The 22,871-nt window shown below is 26.5% G+C and overlaps 1 protein-coding gene across 1 annotated transcript; it reads left to right on the plus strand.

Annotated features, from left to right (window-relative positions):
• The first annotated feature begins 873 nt into the window (after positions 1–873).
• On the plus strand, positions 874–2,544 carry LOC129610040 (tigger transposable element-derived protein 1-like). Its single transcript, XM_055522357.1, has 2 exons — positions 874–1,285; positions 1,346–2,544. Exons 1-2 carry the CDS (start codon positions 874–876, stop codon positions 2,542–2,544), a joined length of 1,611 nt encoding a protein of 536 aa, XP_055378332.1.
• The last annotated feature ends 20,327 nt before the right edge of the window (positions 2,545–22,871 follow it).

Raw genomic sequence — 22,871 nt, forward strand, 5'->3', positions numbered from 1 at the left:
AATTTATAAGAACTTCCAAAAAGAAAAAAAACGAGAGAAACATAAAAATTACAAGGTGAATAGAATATAGAAAATCACCATTAAAGTTTTTTTTTTTTAATTCAATTACAATATTTTCAATAAAAATGTCAATCACGTCCATGTCCTAATTTAATCCTAATGTCAATGTTAACAATTTTGTTTAGTATTCACAATAGCCTTAATATTTGTACTAAATAATTTATTCGAATTTAATGTAATTTTAGACAAAATGTTTAAAAATTCGTCTTTTATTCTATATTTACATGAATGGTAAATCTATGCATAACATTAATAGTAAATCTAGTTTTTTATGTTATGCATAGTACTTTGCACCCTGTTCATCATCAAATCAATTATCATCACCAAAAAAAAAAACAAAAAACAAAAATCTCAAACCATAATCTTTTTCAAAAGAAAAATATTACATTAAAATTATGAATAGCATTAAAAAATATGCGGGCATATACACTGAAGCCTCGCTATACGGCCGCTCTTTATACGGCCTTTCGCTATAACGGCCCTCTTTAATTAAGGTACGTTTTCAATATACGGCCTAAAATGTTTTGCTATAACGGCTTTTTTTTTCTATGTCGATATATTGCGCAAGCGCAATCTTTATTTCTTTGTGTTTCCCTTGTTTACGAGTGTTATTCAGTGTGTACTTATAATGCGACTGGTTTAGATTTGTCTGTGAGTGTTTTATGTACATATTTATTAGTGATTGTTACAAATTAACTGAAAAAGTTGTAAACAATTAGAAACATTTTTGGACGGTAAGTACTCATTTTTTACAATTTTAAAAAAATTTTGATATGTATTTTTAATTTAGAATTTCATTATTTTTTAGACAAAATGGCAACGAAACGATTACCGACTTCGGAGACTGATAAAAAAAGATGCCGCAAAGCAATCACGCTAGAAACTAAAAAAGAAGTATTACGTCGTATAGAAGGTGGAGAGAAAATTGTTGAAATATCCAAGGCAATGGGACTTGCGAAATCGAGCATTCAAACTATTCGCGATAAAAAGGAGGATATTAAAGCATATTTGGAATCTGCTGCACCTTTAAATATCTCAAGATTAACACGCCATAGAAATTGGATTATGGAAAAAATGGAAAAACTATTGATTATATGGATTGAGGACAATAACAAACGGAAAATTCCAATGAGTAAAATGACTATCCAGGAAAAAGCTTTGGGTATTTTCGAAAATTTGAAGAAAGGAGATACCAATGAATCTGAAGATGTCACATTCCAAGCAAGTCGAGGATGGTTTGAAAAATTTAAAAATAGATTTAATTTGCATAATTTGAAATTGAAAGGTGAAGCAGCTAGCGCCGATGAGGCCGCATCTAACGAATATCCCAACATTTTAAAAGGAATTATTGAAAGAGGTGGTTATAAACCTGAGCAAGTGTTTAACGTAGACGAAACAGGGCTTTATTGGAAGCGAATGCCTGATCGCACATACGTTTCAAAAACCGAAAAATCTGCGCCTGGTTATAAGGTGTCCAAAGAACGTTTAACGTTGCTACTTGGTGCAAATGCTACGGGTGATTTTAAGCTAAAACCACTTTTGATATATTTGTCCGAAAATCCAAGGCCTTTTAAAAGATTAAATAAAAATCAATTACCCGTCATATGGAGATCCAACAAAAAAGCTTGGATGACTAAAGCTATTTTTGAGGATTGGTTCAAAAATCACTTTTGTACAGAAGTCAAAAAATATTTACTAGACAATAACTTAAGCAACAAGGCTTTGCTAATTTTAGATAATGCACCAGGGCATCCTACTAATTTATCCGAACTATCAGAAGATGTGATGATTGAGTACCTTCCGAAAAATACAACAGCTCTGATCCAACCAATGGATCAGGGTGCAATAGCCACGTTTAAAGCATATTACCTACGCCGAACATTCCAACAACTTATAAGTGAAACCGATGGTACATCATCAATTAAAACGTTTTGGAAAAACTATAATATCAAGGATGCTGTTGAGAACATTAGTGAATCCTGGAAGGAATTAAAATCGACAACAATGAACCATGTTTGGAAAAAAATATGGCCAGAATGTATAAAAACTACCGATGCAGAAGTTAATTTCCTTCCTGAAGTTAGACAAAATATTTTGGATTTAGCACATGATCTCGGTTTTGAAGATTTAAACGAATCTGATGTGCTGGATCTACTTGCAGCTGATAGAGAACCCCTTTCATATGAGGAACTCATTCAGTTGCAAGCAGAACCAGCAATTGATGAAGATACAGAGCCTGTTGTATCCAAACAGCTAACATCAAAAATCATTTCGAGCGCTTTTTCTTATTTTGAACAAGGAATAAACATCCTCCTTGAAAACGATCCTGACGTCGAACGTAGCGCTAATGTGTCTCGAGGAATTAACTCAGCCATTAGCTGTTATAAATCACTAAAGGAAGAAATAGACAAGAAGGCAAGACAAACAACTTTAGACAATTTTTTCAAACCACCAGCGCAAAATGATGATGACAGTGATCTGTAGGTTTTAGTTGTTTCATTTTTATTTAAAAATTATGTAATGTTTTTGGAGTTTTTTATTTTATGTAAAATTTATGTTCTTGTTAAATATGTTTATAATTTAAACAAAATAAAAAAATAAAATGCATTTTGAATGATAAACCATATTATATATTTATCAAATTTGGAACCGATCCCATTGAATTTGTATGAATACGTATTAGAATAATTGATTCGTTATACGGCTTTTCGCTTTACGGCCAAGTTTTGCGGAACGTATCTAGGCCGTAAAGCGAGGTTTGGGTGTATTATAAAAAGTATAGAATATGAGAAAAAAAAAAAACAAATTACTCATAACTTTAGGCCTTACTTAAAATTTCATCGTTAAAAAAGAAAAATTTTGTAATGGGTTTGTTCACATACATTTTAGTTTTAGAGTTACCGTATAGTTCTTTTAATCACATTTAATATTACAAATTAAAAACTTATAAAACCTAGCTGAGTTTATGGCCCAGTAATTAAAAATTCATTACAAATAATTGAATTCAATTAAAAATTTTGTAATTATTCAATAATTGGGAATTATTTTAAGCGTTCAATTAAAGAAAATTCAGGAATTTTGTATACTGTTATAACTATTTTTAAAAATCATAAATGTTAAATATGAATTGTTAAGAAGAAACTGTAGCTATTTTTAGAAAAAAAAACTAGTAAGCTCTAAATTTGGGATGTGCTTCAAAAATAGATTTCTTATGAGACGAAATTTAATTTTACCCTAGTTTATAAAATTTCTAATTTGAATTTGGATCGTTTTCATACAAAATTTTCTTTGAGCACATTGAGGAAAATTGTGTTCGCAAATTGTATTTTTACTTTCTAAAAATATTTTCATATTTCGATCAATTTTAGGCTCATAATAATGTACAATCTTCATTCATTTCCTCAAGACTTTTATTACTCCAAATAATATCCTTGAAACTATTAATAATATTTTCTATAGAACATCTCTTAAACTCCGAAATTGATCTCATCACCATAATATTGATTAAAATCTAATTTTAAAAGTGCATACTAACAAAACAAAAAAAAATTCATTTGAAATAAATTGAGTTTAGTACCCAAAAAAAACAAAAAATTTTGATTTCTACTTAAACCTTTTTCTGTAAACATCTGGTTATTAAAGTGAAAAACACAAAAATAAAAAACATAAAAATGAAATGAACGAAAAAAAAAATAAGGAATTTGAAAAATCTTTGCACAGGTGCCAGTAATAACAACCTAAACATGTGGTAACCTACTTCTTTTTGAAAATTTGCTCTGGAATGCGACATGATGAATTTTTGAGTAATTTTGTATATAGAGAAGATTATTTTCCTTAGATATTTTGTACATATTTCATTCTTACTTCTTGTTTTTTTTTTGATTTTGTTTCTCTGCTTTTTGTTTTAAATGAAAAATAAAAGGATGTTAAAATTGTCGAAATGTAAATCTTTTCAATGTTTACAAAGAGAAAAAAGTACATTTTAAAAATTAAATTTTTTTTTTTTGTTTATTTTTTGATTCGTTAAAACTGAGAATATTCTTTTTTTTTTCTGTTCGTTCTCTTTCTCTCTCTCTCTCTCTCTCTCTGTTATTTATGAAACTTTTCACTTTTAATGGTGTGTAGCTAAGGTATTGTGTAACAAATAAGGGATCTTAAACATTTTTTAAGAGTATAGAATGGAATTATATTGGTATAGGTTATTAACATTTTTTTTTTTTTTTTTATAAATAAGTATAGGTACTTTTCATTTACCTTAAATATTTTTTACTTTATTTTTTTTTTTTTTTGAGGGTACATATTTATTTTAATAAATAAGGATAATAGCTTTACTGTGTATGCAAAATGAAACCTTTAAAATTTACAATGTTCCATGAGAGCAAAACAAGAACAGAAAAAAAAAAATTTCTTACATCCTTCAATGTTTACTTTTCATAAAATTAAAATGTAAAATTTTCGAGCTGAAAAAAAATGAAAATGATAAAATTTTTCCTTTAAGAATCTTATATCATTTATAGGGTTCCAGAAAAACTCAATTTAGAGGGAATATAGTGATTCTATATAAAGATCCATAATTGGAAGCAAAAACGAAAAAATATTTGTTATTGTACAAGAACAAAGATCAAATGTTTAGGATGCAATGTCTATGATTGTTTTGGGAACAAAATGAAAGCGAAAACGAAAATTTCCTGTATACTAAATAAGTTTTAATATCATTGATTTTTCAAACTTAAATAGTTATTTCAATCATATCAGTTGAAGAACTTAGGCTTTTCATTTTTTTTTTTTTGTTTTAACTTTTTTTTTTTTTATTTACCACATTTAATAAAGTCTTAGTCTATCTTAACCTAGAATAAAGTTAACAAAAACAAGGTTTATTTCTATATTTTTTTTAACATTTAAAATGTAAAAATTTTTTTTGTTAAATTATTAATAAAATTTCATTTGGTTAATTATTAATCTTTTTTTAATTAATTTCCTTTTTTAAAGGATTCTAAAAAAACATAATTCACATTGAAAATGGGTTTGAAAAAACAATGTATAGAATCTTTTTTAAGATAAAATTACTTAACCTAACTTAACCTAACTTAGCCTATAGTTACAACTAACATTAGTTAGAAACTAATTAATTCAATTTCTCTTCGACAACACTCGTTATGACTCCTCTAACCACCAATATCTTCGGGTGATTAATGCATCCCTATCAGGTATACTCATATCATACTTCAAATTTTCTCCGTTAATATTCGCCGGGTCATAATCAATTATTTTACATGTAGCCCGTCTTCTATAGTGATATAGAATAGGGACATGCATTTGGTTTTGTATAAAACCATATCTATCCAAGTAGATAAAGTACTCAGGGGGAATAAATCCTGTGAGCAGCGTCTTTTTAATGTATTCTTCATTGTGGTAGAATATATGTGATATTAAACCATTCTCTGAAGTATTTAATGCTCTCTCATAATGCTTACGAATTAGTTTTATCATAAAACTATCGATTCTGTTTATGTTTGACACTTCGTACAAATATTTATTGGAGTAAAAATGTTTGTACTCAGTCTCCGGCTTTTTTGATTTGTTTATACATACTCTTATGCACTTTCTCTCAAATACCCTGAACTTTTCCATTAAGCTAGCGCTTATATTGTACCATATAGGAATACCATATGTCAACGTCGGTCTAACCAGGGTTTGATATGCTATTACTTTTACCCTTGTACTAACAAATTTATTGTAAAATAAGCGTTTGCATGCGAAAAATGCTTTATTACCATTTTGCAAGGTTCTTTTTACATGTTCTATATATTTTAGATTTCTCTGTAAATAAACACCCAGATATTTTACAGTTTCTTTATTATTTATTGTTACATTATTTACATCCTTTATTTTGAACTTTTTCCAGTTAGTTTTTAGGTTGTAATTCAAATGATTATACGTATCACGAAAGAGTATTGTTTGGCATTTTGTGAAATTTATTTTTAACAACCATATTTTGCAGTAATCTTTTATTATATTAATCATTTTTTGTGTTTCTAGTTGTATTTTTTCTACTCTGTCATTAGCTGAATATATTATAATGTCATCAGCAAAAGCAATTGTGAAATTAGAACCTTTTAATCTGTTAAGCATATTTAATAATTCTAATATATATAAAGAAAACAAAATCGGGGAATTAACAGCACCTTGTTGTAGTCCATTAGGTATTTTTTTAACATTACCAACAATTACTTCATTATTTGATGTAACATAGAATTTATTGTTGCTTATCATACTGTGTACTAGATTAACCAAATGTTGGGGGAATTTTAAATTCAGAAGTTTCATTATTAATCCGTCGATCCAAACTGAGTTAAAAGCCTTTTCAATGTCCACGAGGCAAGCTCCTATCGCAGAACCATTGTTTATATACCAACATATATCAGAAGTTAACTTCGTAATCGCATGTATCGTACTGTGTTTATGTCTAAAACCAAATTGATTTTCAGGCATAATGTCATTTTCGCGAATAAAGTTACTAATTTTGTCATTGATTAAAACTTCGTATGTTTTACTTATACTTGGTAGTAAGCTAATAGGGCGATAGTTGTTAGGATCTGTTGGATCTTTGCCTGGTTTTTTTATTATTATTACTCTAGTTGTTTTCCATGAATTTGGGAAATATGAGTGATTAAGTGCGTTATTGAACAGAATCACGTATTTATTTATAATTTTGTCGCTCAAGTTTTTTATTATTATATTAGGGACACCATTCATTCCAAATGAAGTTTTATTTTTAAGATTTTTAATTATGTTTTTAAGTTCATTAAAATTTGTAAAATAGCTATTTATTTCCCTCTGTTCAGAAGCTTTATTATTTTCATTGAAATTCGTGAGAGTAATGTTATTTGCAGTTCTTGCTTCATTACGATTGTTGAATTCGCCAATTATATTTTTTATTCTATTATGCAAATTGTCGTTAGGTACTGTAGTTGTGTGTGTGTTTTCGATGAATGAACCTAATAAGTTATATATATCCTTTTGATTTTTAAGAATGTATTTATTGTCGTTATTTTTTTTAAGTTTTGTGTAGTCGATATCGTTTGATAATAGCAATGTTTGTGAATCTACATGTAATTGATTAATATTTGAGTAGTGTTTTGGTTTAAATATTTTATTGATTTCTGCAAACATAGAGGATTTTTTTGGAGATATTTTACTAATTCTGTTTTGCCAATATTTATTAATTTCATTTTTCAGTTGTTCCCTTATTAAAATGTTAACATTATTTAACAAGCTTTTCATAAGCTGTATTTGTTGCGAAGAAAAATTTAAATTTTGTTTTTTGATTTTATGGATGTCGTTCATTAAAGTGCTTTTCTTTTTTAAAAGCCTTTTTAAGGTTGCAGAATAAAATTTTCTCATATTATTATTAATTTGCATTTTTGGTACCACTTCATCAATTGTTTTTTTTGTTATATTATCAAGTTTTTCTATATGATAATCAATACTTTTCGTGCTTAGGTTGCAATTATCGAAAATCTTATTAATATCATTTGAATATTGTAATTCAAAATTTATATCCAAATTTTTTTTGAACTTTTTCCAATTAGTACATTTGAACATAAAGTTGTTATTGTCTGGCAATTCTCTTAAAAACATTTCATTATTAGGTACAGAAAATTCTATTTTAATAGCATTGTGGTCACTATCATATGGTATTGTAAGTAATTTGTTGCCAGCATCGTGGTATTTTATATTTAGCCTTATATCAGTGAATACTAAGTCAATATATGCGTTAGAACGTGTGGATGTTGGTCCATCAGTTTTATGTACCATTAATTTATATGGAATACATTTATTTTGTATCCAATTATTTAACTGTACACCTCTTGCGTCATTATATGTATTGCACCAGTTGCGATGTTTGGCATTAAAATCACCACCAATTATAAAAAAATTATTATTGTTAGCAAGATTCAGCGTTTCAAAAATTTTATCAAATTCATCAATAAAATTACTCGAACTTCGGATTGGTGCATAGATGGAGATAATGAATAATTTTTTATTTCTCCCTAATTCGGCATATATTATACACGGTTCAATACATGTGAACTCATCAAAAACTTCGCTCCTAAATATTTTGTATGACAGATTTTTTTTTATGCATATGGCAACTCCACCACCGGTAATAAGACATTGTCGATCACGTCTGATCATGTCATAATTGTCAATTACTAAATTGTTGTTTTCATTTAGTTTTGTCTCGCTCAAACATATGAAATCAGGTGCAGTATTGTCAAGAAAGTGCATAAAAGAAAGTTTTTTGTTGTTGGATATTAAAGAATTTACATTAATTGATATCAGACTGTAATAATTATTGTTTATATTAGTTATATTGTTGGTTAGGTGTCATTTCGAGTATATTGCAAAAAAAACTAATTTTTTCAGAATGTTCTTTAAGTTGTTTTTCAATATTGTTAAATTTAGAGTGAAATATTAATAAAGTGTTTTTTATATCTAGTAATATATTAATATTTGAATCCGTGTTGTTAGAATTATTAATATTTAACAAATTATCTTTGTGGTGATCAACATTATTAGATTTACTACAATTATTTTTAATTACATTTGCAAATGAAATATTTTTGTTAATAAAGTTTTGTGACAAATTATATTTACTTACGATTTTTTGCTTCATATTTTTTATTGCATTTTCTCGGGATTCAATTTGTTTTTTGTATGCCGGACAGCCTTTGTAGGATGCTGGATGACCGTATTTCTGACAACTAATGCAAAATAGTTTTTCTCTTGGGTCTTCTGGAGTTATTGTGCATTGCCCATTTGGATGATTTTTTCCGCATTTCACACATCTGAATTGCATGGAGCAGTTGGCGGCTGAGTGTGAAAATCGTTGACATCTGGTGCATTGTAAAATATTTTGTTTGTATATTTTTTCCCAGTGTACCATTTGGTGATCAAGGCCACGTATTTTTTCTATTTCACCAAGCAGGCTTCCTGGCGCAGCTTGTACTATATAATATGGCAATTTTATTTCGTTTTTTAAGGAATATTTTGTAGTTAGCCGTGCTACTTTCTCGAACCTTGTGTTTTCAGTTTCATAATTTTTCAGGAGCTGTAATATTTCTTCTGGAGTGTACGAATTATTCAAACCTTTTAATATATATGTGATTTTCTTCTCTTTTTTCGGAGTGAATGTATAGTGGTCAATGCTGGCTTCTTGAAGTAATCCGCGTGCCTTGTTGAAATCTTCAATATTGTATGTAAACACTGTAGCATGTTTATCATTGTGTTCTTTAACAAGGAAATTATTTATATTCAATTTATTTTTAATTAAATTTTTCAATTTCTTTATATCAGTATTAAATAGATTGATGGGTGGCATTTTTTTGGTGATCTTGTTTTCTTTTTTTGCTGAAGATACCTCAGGTGACATCTCTGATTGAGTGTGTTGAGCTTTTTTCTTTTCTTTGCTTATTTTGATAGGCTTTTTTAGGTTATAAGGATCAATTTCATTATTTAATTCTTCAATGCTCTCTAAATCATCTAGATCGTTATCTTCGTTACATAAATCCATTAAAGGTGAGTAACGATTTCCCTTTTCTTCGTCATTTTGTTTTGATGTTGATGGCAAAAATTTTTGTAGTAATTTTTTTAATTCCTCATTTTCTTTTTTAAGTTTATCCAATTCTTTTTTCAAAACATTTTCCTCCAAACGATTTTCAAATGCTTTACGTTTTTTGGCTTCTATTTCGTTTTTGTCGAGCAAATCACACAGCTTTTCATTAATTGAATCCTTTAATAGCGCTTTTTTCTTTTCTTTTTTTGATGGCATGATTGCTTAAAGGATGCAATCAGCACCATTAAATTTGGCTAATAAGTATTTATGTACCACGTTTTTTTTTCTTTGTGAATAGTAAAGACACAAGAAAAAAAAATTAATGATAGTTTTACAGTTTTCCTTGTTTTTATTCACTGTTACAAAAAATTTTTTTACTTTTTTTAATAGCTAACTTTAAATACACGTCTGAAGAGTATGAAAGTCAACATGAGAATGGTTAGGCTTTTCATTTATCACTGATCTCATATCATTATAAAATTTTTCAATTTCACATTTAATAAAGTTGGGTCAAACCAATGGTTTGCATTGTAGCACTTTTCCCCACAACAAGTGAAAATTCTGCTTTTAAATACAGTCTATGTATACCTATCAAACTATTAAAATTATTTTCATTCATATACAAAACTATTTCTAGAATTGCATATATTTAGGATGACGCATATATGCAGTGTTTGAAATAAAGCAAAAATTAATATAAAAAGGAGTTAACATAATGCTCGATTTTAAGGGTTAATTGTGCGAGTTAAGAAAAATAATTATATTTTTTAATTTCATGGAATTTACCGTTAGCTTTTTGCGTTTATAAAAATTTGGAAACGCTTGCGGTTTCGGAAATATAAGGTGTCAAAAATTCAAATTTTACGAATTTCAAGAGGTGATAACTATAGAGGGGGTAGAGATGGAAAAAAATTTTCTTCTAACAAAATAAACTATTTGTTAATGTCTAAAAGCTAATAAAATTTCAAGCTTCTACAGGCTGGGGTCTAGAAGAAAAATGACATCAAAAATTTGGAAAAAAAGGACTGTAGATAACGGTAAATTTGAACGGCCATTTTGTTTTTCTAAAGTTTAACTATAGTATATCGCGCTAGGGGAAGCAAGCCACTGCCTTTCTGTGTTTGCAAAATTTCAAAAATGCTTATGGTTTCATTGCAACAAATATTTAAAAAAGGCCATTTTTAGGGTTTTGGGGTGGTATAACTTCTAGAGGGGGGGAGATAGGTAAAAATTTTGTTCTACGGAAATAAGTTTCTAGTGAAGATCTATGTACATATGATATGTAATTTCAGCTTTCTATCTTAAAAGGTGTAGAAGTTTTGTAAACAAAAAAAGTGTCCACGGACGGACGGACGGACGGACGGACGGACGGACAGAGTGAAACTAATAAGCACTTTTTTCAAAAAATTTTTTGGAAAAGTGGTAAAAAGCAACTATTTCCCGTTATAATATTTTGAATTACGTATTGGAATCGTGTACTATAAAGTTCTCTACACAAAAAAATTCTGAAAATTTTGTGTTTTCATTAATCTTCCTAATAATTCGATTTCGAAATTAAGCAACAATATATAGACTTATTCAAACGTAATATCAATTTAATAAAAATGTGAGCTTTATATTGTTAACATCTAAATTATTTTAGTTATATTGATTCAGCCGCACTCAACTTTGTATTAGTGTAATCATTTTTGGGGTTTCACCAAAAGAAATCTGTAAATTTTAAATGTATTCAGTTTTTAAAGAAATATTATTTGACTCAATTTCTATTTTATTACACTTACACGAATATGTCATAATTTTTAACAGGCAATTGGTTTCTTTCATGGTATTTTTCTTAAAATATGCATTTAAATGATAAAGGAATCGTAAATTTAAAAATTTTGAACAAAATAAAATCAAATAATTTTTAATAACATTTAAATTTAATAAAACATTATGGAAAATTCTTATACCTTTAAAGGGGAAAAAAAATTTGTTTAACATAAAACAAAATTTACGCGTATTAAAAAAAAAAAAGGCATTAATGTGGTCAGCACATGATCGACGGCTCAATGTGTACTCTGTGAATAATAATGGAAGCAATTGGAATAATTTAATTTCAGTGAACTGTGCTCGGTAAAACTTAAAGGAATAATATTATTTTCAAAAAATCTGTAATTTCTTATGGAAATAAATTAATACTGAAAATTTTTCTCATACAATCGCAAAACAGATGATTTGAAGAGAAAATTTTTTTAATTTTTCTGCCTTCTTTCTTTATGTTATTATTGTTCATTTATGAATAGACACCATTAAGTTATAAAAACCAGCAATCTTCCAACTTATTTACCTCTCTTAAAGAAAATATACTTTTGGAAGGCGAATTTTTCTATAAAAAATTTTTATTTATTCCATTAATTTTCATCAAATATATTAAGTATGGGAATAAAAGTAAATCCTTATTCATATCTCAAGTTGATTTTTCACCTTTGATATCTTCTAAAAAATTTCTTACTTGTTAAAATTATGACAACCAATTTTAGAAAAATTTAAACTCAACACGGGAAATTTTAATATACGATAACAATACCGGCTCCTTTCTCTTATATTGTTTTCAATACTGTTAAAAAAATTCTAATTTTTATTCGATTATCATTCATTCGCGCTTAATTTTCTTTTTATGTGAAAAACGCGATGTCGTTTTAATATTTTAAATTTAATTCATAATTCAAAAAATAATAAAAAAAAAAAGAGAAAATTCAAAGAAAATGGAAATTTTTTTTCATTTTATTTGTTTTTTCTTTCTCTCTTTATTTTATTCTTGATAAGAGAAAATATCATAGTTAAATGATTATGCAAATCTTAATCTCACTTCTTTAATGCGAATGAAAAACAAACGAAATGGTCAAATAGTCGTCTCATTAAATTATAAATTATGTAAGATTAACTCTGGTTGGGAGGAGAATGGATGTAGTTGTAAATGTCTAGAATTCTTTTTCCATATTTAATTTTTTATCTCTTTCTTTTCAATTCAATATTTTATTTAATTTTTTTCTTATTTTACGATTTTTTAAATTCTGAGAAAAGTCTTAACGTAATTGTACAAGAAATTTAAAAATTTTCGTCATTTTATGTTTAAATTTTCTTTTTTTTCTTTTGCGTTTTTGGTTACTTTGAATGTCCTTTTCCTTTTGTTCTACAAATAATGTCCTTTTTTTCTGTTATCATAATAAAAATAAATATTAAACTTTTCATTAAAGATAACTTATAGATTATATGATGACTATTGTGTTTTTATAAGTTAAAAATTTTACAACACCCAAATTTTTATGATGATAGTGTAGATTTTCCGAGTTAGGTTTATAATACTGATATTGAAATGAGATTGAGTATAGTACTGTGTCCATGGTATAAAAAGGGTTACCACTCATGTAAAAATTATTGCCCCAAATTTTCATAAAAAATTACCAAAATTAATAATAAGCTAATTTTAGAACTAAAACACTTATTTATAATCTTATTCCAAATTAAATTCAAATTTTGGCTCCTCCATTTCAAATTTAACATTAGGTTACGTTGTGGGGGTATGTTGTATAAAATGTAGAAAAATTTTATCATATATATAAACTATAATCTAATATGACAAAGATCAATACAACAATATTAAATAAATAATACGGAGCGTATTATACACAATCTTAGAACTTAGATTAGAACAGATTAGGATGACGCAGCCCCCAAACGGTATATTTAGCCCATTCAGACCCGTTGTAGTACTGTCGGATTTTTAACCTTCGTCAAAATTAAAATCATCAGAAGTTCCTCAGAAATTGACCACGGTCTTTATCATTTAAAATCGCTAAGTTTGTAGCCCGCTGAATAAAGTAGGACCCAAGAAATATCTTCCTAGAGTTCGCCACTGTTGGACAAGAGCATAGCAAGTGAGTCACTGTCTTATCATTCGTCTCGTCACAGCAACTCATATTGCATCTCATAATTTAATTTTAAGGGCTTGTTACATTTTTCTAATCAAAGTTTATATAAAAAAAAACTTTTAAAAAATTTCTTTAAAATTAAGAAAATGGACCAAAATACGACTTATTACGAAAAAAAAACAGGCCGTTGGGCAAAAATTATTATAAACAAAAAAAATGGGTCATATTTGCCTGATTTGAATCAAAGTTGCAATCCTGGATACTACGGCCAATTTTATTATAAAATCAAACCCTTAAGTTTCACAATATTCACAAATTAAACCCTTATGTTTCACAATGTGTTTTATTTCCTAAATTTAAGTTTATTAAATATATTGTTATGCAAATGGACGTCTCATTCTACAGCTTGTAAAATTAAAGAGAAGAGTGTAATACTTATAACAAAATGTTGTAATTTTTAGATTAATTTCCTACAAAATAGATGGTTTAATCTAGATCTTCCCACAAAATTATTTAAATATTCCTAGAAATATGCTCCAACAAACACACAAAAAATTACAATAACAATAAAATGACATGTGGCAAATTAGTACAATTGACGATGAAAATAAATTCCAAAAATTTTGTTAGGGTAAAATTAATTCTATAAGCATATTCCAATAAAATAGATTGTGTTCTATACTCGAAAACTTAGTTTCTTGATTTGTACCTTTTTATCAGTTCAGTTATGTTGAATAATCTAGGATTTACATCTTACCTTTCTTATTAATGCTTGCATAAATACTTAAAGGATGACTTTGTGTTTAAATCCTTGTAATCCTTATGAACAACGGTTTCATATGTTTTTAAAAAATCTCATAATTCTTTTATATTTTGAACGTATAATTTTGTTGAATTTATTTTTGATTTTATTTTCATATTTTTGTGTTTATTTAGGACCTTTACTTTTCTACTTTTGTATGTTCTTGTTTTTCTTGTGTTTTCTGTTTTTAGATTATATAATAATGTTGTCATCATATATGATTAAATATATTTTAAAAATTCATGAATTTGACAGCTCAAGGACCTTTCTCTGTTTTTTTTTTGTTTTGTTTGCGGTTAAAAAAATTGATATGAAATATGCGTTAGGAATCAAGGATTGAACAAGATAAGCACGTGTTTTTTATAAAAATGAGATTTTTTGTTTTTGTTGTTTTTGTTGTTTTTCTACCATGATAAACAATTTTTTTTTTGGTATTTTTATGAAATCGATGTAAAAACTTAATTATTAGATAAAAATTGTATGTTTGAAGATTTGTGTATGTAATCTGCCCACATCTACTCACATATATGTATGAAACGTATGTCTCGAATAAAAAAAATTTCTCCTTTTTTAAATGTCATAATCGAATTTTGATTTTTTTTGTTTTTATACTCAAAATAATTTTCTATTGTTATAGAGAACGTTTATTTTTTATTGTATTCAAAAATTTTATAAGTGTTTTTAGAGAACGTGTGATGAATTAAAAAAAAATTTTTTATTATAATATCCTAGATCTAATAAAATCCTGAAATAAATAAATTTTTCCATTTTGACTTTATATTGAAATTAAAATATTTATGTATAAAAAAATATGATTTTTCTATTTAAATATTTAATATTCAAAAGGAATAAAAGGACGCACAATCACGCACAAACCTTATTTCTAATAAAATTTTATTATTTGAGAAGCACTGATATGAGACACAAATAATTGCGTCCATATTTACTAAAATTAAATTATTAACGAATTTAATTGTGAATTTTTTATGTTTTTAATAGAAATATTTAAAAAATTTTCAATCTAATTCAACATTAATTAAAATTAATAAAATTTTCAAAAATTATACTTAGGTGTCATTAAAATTTTTTTAGTCTTAAATTTTTCTTTTAAGTTTTCAGCAATGACTGCAAGGATTTTAACAAAATTAAGTAAATGCACCCTTATTTTAAATGTTTTTCAAACCTGGACAAGAACCACAATCAAAGATTATTTTTATTACCATTTAAAATGCAAAATTGTAGCCTTCTACTTAATTAAACAATTTTGAGTTGTAAATTAAATTTCATTGCAAATAGTCAAATTGAAAATGGGTGGGAGAGTTGAAGCACACGTGAAATTTAGGTTAGACTATGGTGATTTTAATGAAAATTTATTAAAAATTAAATTTTACTGAACAAAACAAAAGTGCATTAAAAAATGTAGCACAAAATACTCGTAGTGTGCCAGAATATACGAAATTTCGATCTTTGAAAAAAAAATATAAATTTTATAATGAAAAATAAAAGCTCACATGAAATTCTTCTAAACTTTGAATTTTTTGTATTGCAATAAACACTTCTTTCGCAGAAACTGGTTATGGTAGATAACGGTAAACAAAACTACAAAACACAAAAAAAAATGCTGCCGTTAAAAATTTACTACATTTTTTTTAGTAAAAACACTTCAGATTCTGAAAACTACAGCAATACTTATTTCCTGGTAATGGTGGTCCAGGTTAAATAGCTGACTTGAACACAATCATCAGTCTTACTCTAAATTATTTTTTTATGAAGAAACGAACGCTTTATTCGAATTTCTTCTAGTTTCTTATTTTGACACTCGTATAAGTTAAAAATTGGTCAGGGTTTTTGACAACACAAAAAAAAATGCTAAAAATATCAGATAACTTGAATTAGAAAAACACCTTTTCTAAGAGATATAAAGTAGTCCATGTTATTAGTGGTACCTCAAATCAATAATTTTATATGCAATATATGGCAATGCTACAATAAATCATTGTTTTTTTTTCTCAGTTCTGAAATTAATTGAAAACTAAAAATGCGTTTTAAATACCATCTTCTGGAGTATCAATAATATATGAAATTAAAATAAAATGGCAGCCTGGCAGACTTCTTGTTACTATTATAGTTTTCAATGCTATTACTAAGCATATTGTGATGTTCAATATAACAATTTTTTTCAAATTTTGGCTATTCTTCAACAAATTAAGATGCAAAATTAAGCGATAATGCCCGTAATATCTTAAAAAATTTTTCCAATTCAAAATCCTAAATCAAAAACATTTTAATATTGAATACCAAATTCGATTTAATCAAGTAAACAATATAATATAAAAATGTAGATCAATTTTAACAAACCCCACTCTCAATTTATTACTATAAAATACAAATATATATATATATTGTGTTTAACAAACTATATACACCTACACGCATTCTTATAATTAAAATCAATCAATTTCAATCGGATATTACATTTTATTGCCAATCATTTATTTAAATACAAAAAATTTAGTTTTATACAAAATATCCTTTCAAAGGAATAAAAGAAATTTTATTTATGTAGGTATTGTACATACATACATACACACATATGTATAAAATTAATGTAAGATAATAAACTTGAAAATATGAAAATGTTTTTCAATTTAAATAACAACTATAATTGAAAACGTTTAAGCTATACGTACATATATGAAAAGAAAATTCTGTTATACACCAAATAATAGAAAGAAATCGAAAATCATTAAATGAAAAAATCAAATCGAAGGTTAATTCAATTTACGTGTCGATTATTCAATCATATGTAAACGGGGGAATTCAAATCAGCGATAGAAAAAAATTAATGCATATATATGAATGTAAGTATGTTTGTAGAATGTGTATAACAATGTGGAACATATTTAGGAAATGACTATTTTAGATGTTACAAATCAAAATCTGATCTAGATGGGGAAAAAATAGCTTCAATATTCCGTTTTTGTTTTCTTCTTCAAAAATTTTATTTTTTATAATTTCAGTAGCGTTTTGTCTTTTTTGAATAAAAAATATTCATTGGGGTTTTTTTTTCATTGTTTTCCATGTTATCAAGAAGCATCGATCAATTCTTGTAAGGATATTGTGTTTGTTTTTTACTACATTTTTTTTTCTTTAATTTATAATTTATGTTTTGCTTCTTAACAAATGGTTGTCTTTTGTTTTCAATAACAATAAACAAGGATTTACAAATATTTTGTGTTGAATGAAAAATATATGTGTACATATGTAAAAAAAAAAAAAAGAAAATTTTAATATTGCGCTCTTCCACATAACAAAAATATTTTTAATTTTTTTTTATTTTTTTTTTTTTTTTTTGAACAATTTTCAATTCAAAGTCAGTTCAGTTGTCAAACCAAGAAATTAGATTTGATATAAAAAATTGCATATAAAGCCAATTCTTCTGTATGAAAGCAAAACTTAACAGTGTTCTGGTATTTGTAATCAAGTACCCAAGGGAAAATAATCAAGTAACCCATGGCTAATCGAATAGAATACCAAATCTAGAACTGAGGTATTCTATAAGATAAAAGATCTAAATTGCTAGGAGTAAAGAAGATGAAGATGCGATATTTATTGGGTGCACATTATGTAATACAGAAAGTGCGATTAATCGGCACACAGTAGAGTGAAATTAGCAGAGCAACAATAGGTTAAGAGGATCGAAAATGATATGGTATATTGTAGTAGAACTATAAACAAAAAAATCTTCGAAAGCGGCAAATCATGATAATTACACATAAAATAACTAGCCAGTAAAAGAGTACAATTGAGAGGCTTTGCAAAAGTCTTACGCTCACAAAGAGTATGAATTTTCTTTCTTTAACAAAAACATTAAATAAATTTTTCGAATTTTAAACATTTTGACATAAATGGAAATAAGTTTTGCTGCTTAGCTTGTAATACGGATGTGACTGCAGAAATATGAGTAGGTAAATCTCTAGTCTTTTCATATATTGCTTTCGCGATTGGTTTTTGCTATTTTCTTACAACTTGGAAGTAAACAATTCTTCAATATCAATGATGAAAATTCCGAATGTGTCAACGTTATAAGACTGACAATAATTCTATGTATTTTCCAAGGTATCAACAATCGTATAACATTTTCCCATTAACTGAAGCCGTTACCCTATCACAAAATTTCGTGGTGAGTATTTGTGTTTTATATAGAGAATAAGATAATTAAACTTTTGAATTAAACAAGTACTCTTACTTTATATTATTAATTGAGCGTGGAAAAATTTACATCTGAACTCGTAAATATTTTTAGCCGTCTAGTGTTGAAAAAATTTTTTAATTTACAAAATGAAAACATAATTACAATAAAAAAAAATTATTCACCCTTTTTATTGAATTTAAAAATTCAAAATTAAATTACATAAGTATTTCATAATCCATTTAATAATAATTATTATTTCTCGCAATATAATGACGTATAACAATATCTTGAGAGTAATCTTAACAATTTCAGTTGGCTGGCACAACAGTTCGTAATTTATTTTCACAAAATTTGTTCTCAAATTTTAATTGTTTTATTAATAAATCCAAATACAAGTTAATTTTCAATTTTTCAACAAGATTTAACTTGCAAAGACTACTGAATACAAAATGACATTCTCGAATTTGTGAACAAAAAATATAGCAATAACAGATTAGTTTAGAATATTGTTAAATAAAAATTCGGGGGAGAATACTGTTGTCTATCTATAGAGAGATACTGTTACTGCTATCTTATGAACAGTAAAATTAAGAAGCACTATTATTGTTTTTTTTTTCCTTCTTTTAGAAATTTTTAATGCGTTTTATAAAATTTTTCATAGAGAATTTTTACATGCATTTAGAATAACCCCTTCTTTCATCACGTATAAAAGTAGTAAATTTTAAAAAAAAAAAAAGGAAACAAAAGAAAAATCGAGCACAAGCGAAAAAAAAATAACTACAATGGTAATGGGAACGACAAACGAAATAAAAAGAGACGTCATTATGAAAGATTGAAAATTCGTGTTGGCGGAACGACTGAACATTCTCTGTTTTGTTTTTTTTTTTTTCTTCTCTCTATTTCTATTTCTTTCTGCAACAAAAGATAAATCACTTTACAGTTATTTTCTTTTATATTATGCACATGTAAATGTAAATGTATAAGAATAACTGTCATCTTATATACAATGTGTAGCAAGAAATCTACTTTTTCCTCTGTTATATTTTCTAAAAAGTTGTAAGATTTTTTCGCTTTTTCTGTTACTTTGTATGAACGTCAATACCGAATGGTTGCATATAATATGGAAACAAACGATATATTGTATGTATGTATGCATATGTGTGATTTACGATTTGATAATAATTTATTAAAAAATTTCGAATTGAATGTATAGAATTTTTAGTTGAAAATCAAAATCACTTTACAAAAAAGTGACAAGTCACAGAGTTTAATTGAAGAAAACTTTTAAAATTCGGTTGTTTTGTTTTTTTTTTTTTTTGAAAAGGCGTATGGAATTTATTATTGAAAAGTTACTTCTCTAATTTAATTATTTTGGACATTTTATATTTACATCAGTATTAATCAAAAATTTGTATTTTATTAAATAAATTTCGGAAAACATGTAATCAGCATAAATTTATTGTTATTCGAATATTCGAATTTGAAAAATATTGTGTGCCTTTGAAATGTTTTGATTTGAATTAGGAAAACGAAATTGACAAAGAGAAGCTTCTTCCGAATATTCTCTTGAAAATGAAAACCAATCTGTATTTTTAGCTTTTCAGAAAAAATTACGTTATAACGAATGTCGCATCCAAAAGTTTCTAATATAATCTTATTTATGTCTAGTAAAAGAGACAGTGGAATATTTTCAAATCAAAAGGATCTCAAATCCAATTCTCAAAATTGTTAAACATATCTAGTATTCGCGTCTTCAACATAGCATTCACCTTTACTTTTAATGTTTAACAGGCAGAGAATTTTCAACATTGTAATTTCATTATTGACGATTTATCGTATATTTTATATTTCATGTAATGTAATCGTAAATGCTGCAACTTGATAATTATTTTAGCACAAATTCTAAGATTTTCTTTCATTTATCACAATTTTTTTCGAAATTTTCACTAATATTTTAATTGTGTATATTTCAAAGATTAAAAAATTCATTTTTCTGAAAATTTAAAAAATTCAATCAGAAGTGATGCAGTAGCGTAAAAATAAATAATTCTGACGTAAACAGAAATCTTGTTTTAAATCTTGTGTTTTCATTTTAGGCATCGCAAATTTTTATATTGCCTCATGTAAACGTAAGATATTTGATAGAATTTTTATTGCATGTAGATACATACTATCTATATATAGAATTTTCCTTAATATGAATAGGGTTTTCAAGAAAAATAAATTTCAAAATATTTGAAAATCTAATAATTTTCGAATAGAGGACAAGTAAATTTTTCGGAAATCATTTGATTATTAAATTATAGTGAAACAATTTTTAGTTCTTAAAAAATTGAATTAATTGTGTTCCGTATACTTGATTCATTCGAGGAACTGGACATTTGAAATCAATTCTAAACTTATTAGTTTTGATTTTTAGTTTTCATAAACTTATTTAGTTTATCAGAACAGTCGTTGTATTATGAAATTTGTTGTACAACTATGTATGAACGATATGTATGATTTTGATTAAAAAATTTCCTTTATGATCTAAGCGATTTTTAATAAATAAAGGAAATTAAATTTTTCTTCATGACTTTTTAGAATTAAAGTAACAATATTGTTTGCTATGTAAACACACAATCCACCAACATTTTCAGCAGAAATTACTAGAAAATAGTATTACAGTATTAGTGAAAGTGAATTTTATGTATTTGAATACAAATAGTGAGTAATGTTATTCAGAAAACCTAGCATTTTTAAGATTTCATTTTCTTAGGAATAGAAAAGCTATTTTTTCTTTTTAACTATAGTCAGCCGCCTCATCATCAAATGAAGGTACAAATTAATTTTATATTGAAAATATCGATAGTTCTAATACACCAAAACAATTAAAATTTAAATTTACAGAATGATTTTCCGTATCGGAGCCGTGCAAAGTAACTATTTTTATACGAAATACGTGTTAAGCTTTTAATCTCTTGCTTTATACCGTAAACAAAGATTATGTTCAGTAAGATTGCTCATTATAGAAAATTTTGTACAAGAGTTTAATTTTTGGATTTGTATGGAATTGATTAATATTTGCGTTACACCAGTTTCCAGCTAATCCAATATTGTAGTTTGGCAGTTTTTAAGGAAAGAGTTTATGAAATTTTCTCAATTGTCAAACCCCTTCTCTACAAGAGTAACTAACAAACTTTTAAGAAAATTGAAACTTTTAAGAAATTCCAGTTAGTTGAGTTGTTAAAAGAAATAATTTTCTATTTTTCAATGTATATTACCATTAGGTCTTCTATTTTGTAAGCAAATCATGAAGAGGTTTAAAACAAATTTCTTGAAATTTGAAGTAATGCGTGCAAAAAAACATTTTGCCAATCTTAAATAACCTTTTTACTAGATTTGGCAAGAATAAATTAAGTGCAATTCGTAAATATTGGTCATTAAACGGGGTCATAATACGGTCTGGTATGTGTTAAAAACATCCGATTTTGTTTTTTAATCTAAATGTCATTATGTTAATTGTCAACTGAGTATTTTGTATCACAAATACTACAATTCACATCTAACGTCAAATATTACCGCAAATGATACACAATTATAGGTTTTTGAAAATCTCAATTTTAAAATGTCATAGATTTCGATTTTTTTTTTTTACCAAATCATGTTCATGTCATTGTACAAGAGTTTTACATATACATACGTGCAAACAAACATAAAATTTGAGTGATAATAAATTTTATTTTTCCAATCACAGAAAACAAAATGTCATTCTTCAATTTAAGTCTTTTATATGTGAGCACGATTCTATATAGAGATAAAATCCTTTCCAATTCTTTTTCATATCCTTAATCCATTATTATTCTATTATAATGTAAAATATTGTACACAAATACACATTATTATTCCTACAATGTATGTATATATAATGTATATAATATTATACAATATAAGAGTTACTTTTTTGTAATGCATAGTTTTTTTTTCTCTCTCTCTCTCCAACTTCATGACACAAATTTGCGATATTTAAATTCATTCATGTTCCTTGCACTATATAGTCTGACATATTTAGATGTGAGACATTGGGGATCAATTTGCACATTTTATATTCTGCATAATATTATATTTGTATATACGTATGTATCATGAATATTAGTAAATGTAAATTTTAGCATTTAGTTGCAGTTTATTGCCGTTTTGTGTTATAGCTAACCGTTATTATCTCATTTTTTTTTTTACATAATTTTTTTGTAACTTTGTTGATAGCTTAAAGTTTGTTTGTTCTTTAAAAAACTTTTCAAA

Source organism: Condylostylus longicornis, unplaced genomic scaffold (genome assembly GCF_029603195.1).
Source record: "Condylostylus longicornis isolate FDR11 unplaced genomic scaffold, ASM2960319v2 ptg000043l, whole genome shotgun sequence".
NCBI classification, from domain to species: domain Eukaryota; kingdom Metazoa; phylum Arthropoda; class Insecta; order Diptera; family Dolichopodidae; genus Condylostylus; species Condylostylus longicornis.